The 10,356-nt window shown below is 40.2% G+C and overlaps 1 protein-coding gene across 1 annotated transcript; it reads left to right on the top strand.

The window, feature by feature from the left end:
* Positions 1-1,168: 1,168 nt before the first annotated feature.
* On the top strand, positions 1,169-8,889 carry SPX (spexin hormone). The gene is made up of 5 exons (XM_057704286.1): positions 1,169-1,249; positions 1,779-1,836; positions 2,342-2,404; positions 3,634-3,717; positions 8,831-8,889. Exons 1-5 carry the CDS (start codon positions 1,223-1,225, stop codon positions 8,887-8,889), a joined length of 291 nt encoding a protein of 96 aa, XP_057560269.1. The 5' UTR covers positions 1,169-1,222.
* The last annotated feature ends 1,467 nt before the right edge of the window (positions 8,890-10,356 follow it).

Raw genomic sequence — 10,356 nt, 5'->3', positions numbered from 1 at the left:
ACTTACCTTATCACATCATTTTGCTTACTTTTCCTTTATAAAGCATTTTAAGATTCTGTAATTTACCTTATTGACCAGTTTGGAGTGTTTCTCTCCTGACTAGAGGATAAGCGTGACCGAAGAAGAGACTTGTCTTTTTAACACATGGTTGTGTCCCTCAAGCTAAAAGGAAGGATGTCTGATACACAGTAGGTGTTCCATAAATATTTGTTAAATAATTCAATGAATAATTAAGTGAATGACTGATCTCAAATTCCATTGAGATTCCCTAACCTTTTCATTTCTACCCAAATGATTCATCTTTACTCACCAGTAATAGCTTGATAGTTAACTACCCAAGATAGGTTTTCTTACTTTGTTCATTTACTTTTGATTTTGCCTGGGGTTATTAGTCATTTTATTTAATAGTAATAGTAATAATAATAATAATAATAATAATACCTTGGGAAAGCTAGAAGGAAAAGCAAAGGTTATGATACTGATATATTCGGACTATCTCCTGGCTGATGTGGGCAGTAAATGAAGTTCGCCCATCAATCATTCCTCTACTTCCTGCAACTGAATCTCCCTGGAGGAGTCATCAGATCCTCTCAATCTTGAAGACGTGGACATGAAGTCCCTGTGGACTCTGACTCAACCAAGATCAGGAGAAGTCCTTGACACTAAGATTTAAAAGCCCCACCCTCAGAACAAAATGAGAAAACTCACAGGTTAAGTTATAGTTATTGCAGCTTCTGGAAAGATGCGGAACGTGAAGGTAAGTAAAGGTTTTATTTACTTGAGTTTTTTAGCCATTTTATAAAAAGCTATATAGCTTTTTAGCTCTTTTATGTTTAGTAAGTGTTTTAGAGGCTAAAGGATAAACATACCTTTAAAATATCAAAATCACTTGATTTTACAGAGAAAAAGATCCACTTATTCACCCAAATCCTCATGTGTGTTAAATAATGAAAATAATATATTTCAAAAAAAAATTTTTTTTTAAAGAACTCTTTGTGGATTAATTAGAAGACAAACTGGGGAACTCCCTCCCCCATCCCACCCCCACCCCTCCAGTGTTAAAACAGAACACAGCAAAACTAAGGGGTTTGTGATTGTCCAGGTGCCAAGGAAGGAAACAGAAGATTCTATAGGCACAGAAATGACTTTCTTTGATCTTATCCTGCAGGGATTCAGAAGTCTGGTGGTAACAGCCTTGACTCTTTTCCTTGTGTTTTGTTTCATGGGAAATTCCAGCAGTGCTCCTCAGGTAATCAAACGCGGAAATTGGGACTCCTCCATCCGCTGTGTCTGTCCTTCCTTCCTTCCTTCCTTGCTTTCCATCCCTCCCTCCCTCTCTCCCTCCCTCCGACTTAATTTCTTTCTTTTTCTTTCTTTCTTTCTTTCTTTTTCTTTCTTTCTTTTCTTTTCTTTTTCTTTCTTTCTTTCTCTTTTTTCTTTCTCTTTCTTTTTTCTTTTTCTTTCTTTCTTTTTCTTTCTTTCTTTTCTTTCTTTCTTTTCTTTTTCTTTTTCTTTCTCTTTTTTATCTTTTTTCTTTCTTTCTCTTTCTTTTTCTTTCTTTCTCTTTCTTTTTCTTTCTCTCTTTTCTTTCTTTCTTTTTTCATTTTCTTTCTTTCTTTCTCTTTCTTTTTCTTTCTTTCTCTTTCTTCCTTCCTTCCTTCCTTCCTTCCTTCCTTCCTTCCTCTCTCTCCTTTCTTCCCCCCACCCCTCCTATTTTTTTTTTTTTCCTAATAGTGGGCTGCCTTACTAACTGCTTTTCTCTTCTCCCCGGGTTGTAGACACTCTTCCAGAGAAGGAACTGGACTCCTCAAGCTATGCTCTACCTGAAGGGTGCACGTACGTTCCAAATGCTTTGCTCTTCAGAAAGCAATAAAAGGAGCTCTTTAGGGGTGCATGAATCCGTGGGATAAATGGAGAGCTGTGGGGGGAGAATCCTATCGACTTTGTTCCCATAAATAATCGAGGTCAATCTGGTCTAAGTTAATCAAGGAGAAAGATCGAGGGAGCGGGAGGGATTATCAGAAATCCTCCGCCCTAAACCGGAGGGTCGCTGGCTCTTGCCCAAAGGAAGATTGGGGTTTCCGGGGGACACACCAACCCGGCTGGTGAGCGAGACTGCCGCCCCCTCCGAAGCGCACTCGGGGGCCCTGGGGCGGGCGGCGCGCGGGCTTTACCCTTGGTCTTCACCCGTGGTCTCCTCCCTTATGCGTGCCGGGCGCCCCAACCCCTGCAGTCTCGCGCGCACCGGACCGGGGACACCCGGTCCTGCCGTCCCGGTCCGGCCCGGGAACCCCGATCGACGGGGCCGGGCGGGCGCTGAGTCCGTGTCTCGCCTTGGCAGAGGGGCGCCGCTTCATCTCCGACCAGAGCCGGAGGAAGGACCTCTCCGACCGGCCGCCGCCCGGTGAGTGCGCGGGAGTAAGGGGGCCGCGGGCGGCAGAGCACCGTGCCGGATGGGAGGGCGCGCTCCGCCTCCCGCAAGGCGGGCCTGGGGGCTGCCCGGGGGGAGAGCCGGCCCGACCCAGCCCCCCTGGCAGAGGCGGGGCTGGGGATCGCGACGCCCCGCAAGGATGGAGAGCGGGGTCCGCTCCCGGGGGTCAGGATGGGTTTGAGGGCTGTGCGCCTGTCCCTAGAAATGTGCCTCCCCTTTATGGCAGGGTCTTTACAAGATTCCCCTTAAACACTGTTGTTGTTGCCAGTGTCATCATCATCATCACCACCATCATCAGCATTATTATTAAAATAGTGATTTCCCTAAAAACTTCAAACGCCTCTGTTATATTGCAAAAAGTAACTCTCAAAAGGTTCAAAATCAGATATAGTGAAGAAGTGGGGACCTTTAAGGATGGACCCAGAGGCTGTGTTTCATGATAAACTTTTCCATGCCATGGGATTAAAAAATAACAATACCATTCATTGTAATAAACATCAAGATTGCTAAAAATATCAAGTATACTCATTTTGAAAAATACCAAACGGTGTCAGGCACATAGATGGTGCTTATCAAATTTTTGTTTACATTCTTCAAGCCTGCAGTGTGATTAACCTTATTTATTGTACCAGTTTTGTTTTCCACTTCAGTAGCTCCCAAATTAAAAATCATGGTTTGTGTTGAATCAGGATGGTTTGTCTTCTGTCAACCTAGATTTGAAATACTTTTGAATATTTTTCAGGTTCTCCTTCAGTCAAATAATTGCCTTACCCGTGGCCAAGAAAGTAGATTATTTTCTCAAACTGCTTTGGAAGGAACCACAGCGAAGATAGTCCCTGCTCCAGGCAGGGTCCCGTCTAAACCTTTCAGCCCAGACATCCCATTTTAAGCTCTGAGGGGGAAATTTCTTGTGGGCTCTTTATCTTAATCCTCTTTGCTTTCATGAAATTCTCTGTAGTATATAGTTTAAATTCTCTTCCATTCCCTATAATACACAACATAACCAATTGTAAGTAATGTCCAAGGGAAGTGTGAAACGTTTCAACCTGTAAAAATCATTCTGTGTAAGGGGCTCTTTGCTGAGGGATCAAAAAGCTATTTCACAGCGATTTTTATAGTATTATAGCATACTGGAATAGGATTAATCTGCATGAATATTTAAATGTTAATAGAACCTGTATGCATTTTTTTTGTTTCTCCAGAAAGACGAAGCCCAAATCCCCAACTACTAACTCTTCCAGAGGTAGCAGCTGTGGTATTGGCTTCCTTGCAGAAACAACAAGAAGGTACAAGTATAGTGACCTCTTTTAACTGTAGGACAGAGAAGCTTTGAGTGATTTGGGCATTCTGTGTTGAGTACAACAAAGTTGCTTTTATTTATTCAGATTTTTAAAAATAATTAACAGTTTCCCACCCCACCAGAAATTCAAGAGATGTTTATTATTTAAAGACTAGCATATTTCTCATTAAAGTGAGTCCCAAGAATGTAAAAGCATTTCCTTGGTGATAGTGGGGATTTCATGTTAATTCCGTAATCCATAGCCTATTGGAGCTTTCATTTCTCTTAGAACTCTAGAAACTTCAGGGTCATTATTTTATATTTGAAAAAACTGAGGCCAAAAGAGGTTTAAATAATCGCACATCCAATTACTTGCTATTAAAGTTTGAACCAAATGAAATAGCTGAAAATCACTCATTTTTTACTTATAAACACAGCAGTTTCTTATGGTTCACCCTAAGAGATATGGGCTAGTTCTGATCCTAAGCCTGTGTGATTTGCACTACACTATACAGCTTCTTCCATAGAAGGATTAGGTGTGATCTCCAAACAGAGACTCTTTGTCCATATAGCATTAAAACCACCAACTGCATTAAGGCATCTTGTAACACATTAGCCAGGGCTTTGGAATATAACAGGACTGGGTTCAAATCCTGGCCTCGCTGCTTTACTAACTGAGTGTCCCTGAGCCTTAGCGTCATTATTGGTAAAGTGGAACAGTGACATCCACGGGCAGGGTTGCTCTAAGAGCCAAATGGAACAAAGTACGTAATTTTTATCAGTATTAACAGTAGAAGTCATCAAAGCGTAAGTAGATCTAGACTTTTCCTTCTCAAAAATTGTAACGATGCCATATTTATGACATAAATTAAATGTTAAAATGTATTTTAAAAAGTACAATAAATAACCTGGTGGTCAAAGCATAGGCTGCTTGTCTGCTGCTCTGACACTTGTGCTAATGGAGAAACCCTATGTGCTCCCTGCCTGGTATTGGACAGGCCACATCGGGGCAAGGAAGAGAGCTTTCTGGCTTCAAGCTTATGGCTTTGTTGTGAAAACAAAAACAAAACCTATGAGAAGCAAATGGAAGAGGGTGGGATAAAGAGGTCTTTTGAACTCAGGGCAAGGTGGGGGCTGACTTGTTTGAGTGGAGAGAATTATGCTACTTAAATCAGCAAGTCTCCATTTATGCCTGCTAGGCGCCAGGCACTGCGGCAGGTACAAAAGAAAGAGGATTAAGCAAAAGCAAGAATGAGAACAGCCTTTGCAGTGAAAAGGCAGGGTGAACAGTTAGTGGGACTGTAGGCTGTGGTCATGCTAGACCTATGACTGCTTCCTCTAGCTAATAAAGATTGAGGGTTTTACTATAATGCAGTGGGTCAGGCACGTTCCAAGCACTTGATATGGATTAATACATGTATTAATAATTCATTAATCCATAATAAGTGAATTACATCCTAGGATTATCCAGCATTATCCACACTTTACAGATGAGGGAATAGAAGCACAGAAAGATTGAGTAGTTTGCCCACTATCACATAGCAGGTACATACTAGAAATGGGATGAAGAACAGGAGGTAACTTATTCTTTATCTGAGAATCAAATCAGATGTTCTATGGATTTCTAGCAGAGAGAGGACATGGTGAAGGAAGATGAAATTGATTATGGTTTATAGGGTAACCATCCATCAGGGCGGTAACCATAGCTACAATATGGGAACATCTGCTGTGTGTCAGGTATCAATGCTCATCTTTATAGCTCAGAAAACTGGACCTTCCTGAACTGTATATACTCTCTTAAGGTCCACATAGTTAATAAGAAATGCTATCGGGAGTTTAACTCAGGGCTGTGAGACTCTGTAGCTCTTTCAGCTATGCCCTGCCACCTGTCAAATGGATGGGTGTTGAAGAGAAAAGGCCGGAGAGGGGAGTCAGTGAGAAACTAAGGCAATCATTCTGGGGTGGAGTGATGAGGCCAGTGGGAATGGAGTCTCAGCTCTGAGGTAAACCAGAAGGAAGAGCAGATAACATGCTGTAACTATTTGCTAAAAGTATAAAAGAGAATGGGCAAACAATAAGGTCCTCCTGTATAGCACAGGGAACTATACTCAATATGTAATAAATCATAACAGAAAAGAATAAAAAAAAACATATGTATAATTGTCACTTTGCTATGCAGAAGAAATTAACACAACATTGTAAATCAACTATACGCCAGTAAAATTTTAAAAAGAAAGAAAGAATCCAGAGTCTAAGTACATTTTTTTATAAATTTATTATTTATTTATTTATTTATTTATTTATTTATTGGCTGTGTTGGGTCTTTGTTGCTGCACGCGGGCTTCCCTTAGTTGCGATGACTGGGGGCTACTCTTTGTTGTGGTGTGCAGGCTTCTCATTGCCGTAGCTTCTCTTGTTGTGGAGCACGGGCTCTAGGCACATGGGCTTCAGTAGTTACAGCACATGGGCTCAATAGTTGTGGCTCACGGGCTTTAGAGAGCAGGCTCAATAGTTGTGGCGCACGGGCTTAGGTGCTCCGCAGCATGTGGGATCTTCCTGGAGCAGGGATCGAACCCGTGTCCCCTGCATTGGCAGGCAGATTCTCAACCACTGTGCCACCTAGGAAGCCCTAAGTACATTTTTTAAAGTGTTATGTGTGAGAGTTTAAAATGCTGATACTGATCAATGAAAATTCCTGTGGTTATAACTAAGGTTCAGTTTGAGATGACGGAGCCATTGCAGTGGATAAAGGTGTATAGGTCAGTGGTTCTCTGCACTCCATGTGTGGACTGGTTCCATCAGAGTTAACTGGAGAACTTGCTGAAAATACAGATTTACTGGCCTGAGGCCCAGAGATTCTGATTCTCTACAGCTTGAGTGAGGTCCCAGAATCTGTATCCTTAAGAAGTTTGCTCACATGATTCTCATGATGTCAGGTTCAGGAATAACTGGAAATTCAGAGCCAGTTAATGAAGGTTGAAAGCATGAAAATGGAAATCTGTCCTAGGCCTCAGCTATACTGGGAGAGGGGCAGATAATAAAGATTTGCTTTGGAGAATACCCTGAGACCAGGGGAAAGGGGGGAAATCACATCAGTGAAGGGACCTTAAAAGGAGCAGGCAGAAAACTAAGAGGAGTCAAAGATGGAAAATTTCAAGAGAGGAGTGATTAGAAGCATCAAATATAGCAGACTGCTTAGCAAAAAATGTACAGAAATCAAAAAATGAAGATTGTGTTGGGTAGGAAGGATCGTTAAATCGAGGTTCACAAGTCTTCCTCTCAGCCCCTTCCCAGTGCCCGTGATCTGCTGCAGCTGTGTGAGTTCTGAAACCTTGTTTTGAGGGAATTTTGGAAAAGAAAGTAAACTGCAGAGTTAAGAGAAAGTGGATGCTTGCTGGCATGGATTTCAGAATTCTTACAATGAAAAGGTGAGAAATAGTTGACTCATGGGTAGAAGATGCTGCATCCAAGCTGATCTTTTCTAAATTTGGTATTTGGCACTCTTACTTAATTTTTTTCTGGCCATGCCACAAGACATGCAGGATCTTAGTTCCCTGACCAGGGATTGAACCCACGCCCCCTGCATGGAAGCATGGAATCTTAACCACTGGACCCCCAGGGAAGTCCTTCTCACTGATTTTTGAAGTCAGTAGGAGGACAGCATGGGTGGAGATGGGTTGATTGTGAAGTCTGAGATTTGATTGCTTGCAAGATGTGCAGAACCAGAAAGGAAAGTGAGCTAGCATGGAGAAGGGAGAGCTAATTTTAAAGAGGAGGAGAGGGATTTTCATCAGAAATTTTACAGAAGAATGTGAAGATAGGTCTCCATTTCAGTTCTTTTTTTTGGAAAAGAAATTCAAGTTTTTAATTACTGAAGTTTCTGAAGGGTCTTGTCTCCAATGATGAAATGAGGGAACAAAATTTTATTAGTCTAAATGGATGAAAAAGTTTTGGATTCCCATATGATAGGTTAATCACTAGTCACCTTTAATATGTTTATTCTGAAGGCTGTAGGTATTATTTGGACTTATTTTATATAGTAGATTATTACTTTAAGTAGTAGATTGTTATTTTAGTAGAGGATATACAGGGATGATTCCTTTTTTTTTTCCTTCCTTTAAATACACACTGCTATACATAAAATAGGTAACTAATAAGGACCTACTGTATAGCACAGGGAACTGTACTCAATACTCTGTAGTGACCTATATGGGAAAAGAATCTAAAAAAAGAGTGGATATATGTATGTGTATAACTAATTCACCTTGTTGTACAGCAGAAACTAACATGACATTGTAAATCGACTATACTCAAATAAAAATTTTAAATAAATAAATAAAGCAGCTGATTATCTGCAGTATTTTGAAGTTTGCTACCAATTCAGGTTACATGGTAACTCAGGTATTCAAACTATATTGTAACTAACTAGGGGAAAGTGGTTTGCTCTAGAGATGACCTTAGATAAAAAGAGGAGTGGAATTTTGCTTCTGGTGACGTCCTCTCCCTTCCCCAGGGTCAGTTTCAGCCCTTCTACCCATTTTTTGGGTGGATGACTGCGGTCATCTCAGTCTGCTATCGCCAAGCCAGAGGTGACTCCTCCTACAATAAAGTTTGGCAATCCCATCCAGCTAACAAATGTCCCTTCTTTTTGTCTTATTTCCACTTTAGACCTCTAGTTCAACCTAGAATATGTGCAAATGTGTTCCTCTGTCATCTTTCTCACCTAGGATGCATTTTAACAGGAAATATAGAAACAGTCTCTTGATGCAAGTGAATGGTTCTACTGGTGGGTATTTTAGACACAAAACATATTTAGAGCAAGACATGTGGCCTTTTCAGAGTTCTAACAAATATACCACTTAAAAATTTTATTCAGTGTGGAGATTCACATGTCAGATATGAATTCCCCAATGGATCCCAAGCTGAGGGGGAAATCTTTGAAACAAAATCAATCAAAATCCAATTTTGGAGGTTTTCCATGATAGAATGCGTGAGTTGACATAACTTAGGAGGCCAAATGTTTATTTCTTGAGGTTCCCGTCATCCTATTTTTTCTTCTTGTAAAACACAGGATGCATGTTTATTTTATGTAATTTTTGTTGTTGTTGTTGTTGTTACAGCTGGAGAAGAAAACTTTGATCAAACCAGATTCCTAGAAGACAGTCTGCTAAACTGGTGAAAATATACCAGATTCCATTCAATTATAGAACCATGTGAATAAAGCCCCTGGACCCTTTTCACTTCATTTGTAATCTTAGGAACATGTGCAACCCTTTTTATTCTCCCAAAAGCTAAAGTGATGTCGGGTTCTTAATGAGAACATCATTGCTTTCTTCCATTGCTTCAGGTCTTGTTTAGATCACCTTGTGTCTTACTCTCAAATTTTTTAGCCCATTTATAATTACTAGGTTGAAGATTCTTTAGCGTGCTCTTTGTTTTTGTTACAACAAATACCCATCTTGATCTAATTATTCTTTGTTTGTTTCCATTCAGTTATCCGCTTGTACTATCTTATTACTCAGCACAAATCTCCTCTCCTTTTTCCCTTTTCTCACCTCCAGAGAGGGTGAGACAGGGAAGCATGGCAGGATAGGAAAGAGTGAAATGTGATTCTCTTAGTATCCAGGAGAGGTAAGTTGTCAGGAAGGAAAGTGCGAGGGATGACGGGGAAGAAGCCCTGTGGTCAGACACTGCAGTGTGGTTGCTGAGAGAGGGGATCCTTGGTGAGGCTGGAACGTTCTACAGCTGGGAGCTCCCCCTTGTGCTCTCTGGGGATCTCCCTGAATTTGGTTTAGAAACAAGGGTCTAAAAGTTTCTGAGAAATAAGCAGGTGGGAACACACTCTGCTCTTGGGTTCATTGTACAAAAGAAACAAACCAGATTTTTAGCGGTAACCCGTTTTCCATGGCTAAAAAGACTCAAAGACTACTTACTCTAATTGACCAGGACTCTAGACTTTATTTGACATAAAAACATAACAAAGGCACTCTGATAATGAAAGTGCATGGTAATATGCCAAATTTATTCATTTTTAAAAGTCAGCTAGGGTTCAGTACTCTCTGAAAAATAAAATACGCACATATGTACAGCAAGCATATAGTATACTTATTTGGAATTACAATATAACGATCATGTTCATTATTTTTGACTTAATTTCTTGAGAGCTGTTATTGATAAATGTTATAAGCGGAAAGTATTGTCATCAGTATATAGCTATTCGTTAGTGGCCAAAGAATATCATTATGTGAATGTCTCTGTAACTTGAAATTACAATTTTACTGTGTTAAGTAATCAAAACCCTGCTAATAAGATTTGTCTGTATCTCATTTCATAACTGAATAGTGAAACTGTATTCAAGTTAATGTAACATGGATGTCTGCCAAAAAATAGTATGCTAAAAATTAAAAAAAGCTATGTAGCATTATAATAGGTGCCTGTCATTAATTACTGTTTGATTTTAAAGTGGATTTTCTAGACAGTGTATTTGTCCAGTTTACTGAGAGTTATTTATTCACCTGACATAGACTTGTACATATGGACTACTTAAATACTATGTCTTGTCCCAGAATACATTTAAAGTCTATCTTATAAAGTAATTCTTATACAACTAGAACAATCTCAAGTATTTCCCGCTAAAACAGTTTTT

Source organism: Hippopotamus amphibius, chromosome 12, assembly GCF_030028045.1.
Source record: "Hippopotamus amphibius kiboko isolate mHipAmp2 chromosome 12, mHipAmp2.hap2, whole genome shotgun sequence".
NCBI classification, from domain to species: domain Eukaryota; kingdom Metazoa; phylum Chordata; class Mammalia; order Artiodactyla; family Hippopotamidae; genus Hippopotamus; species Hippopotamus amphibius.
Note: the sequence above shows the minus strand (reverse complement) of the source record. Positions and strands in the feature narration are given on the sequence as shown.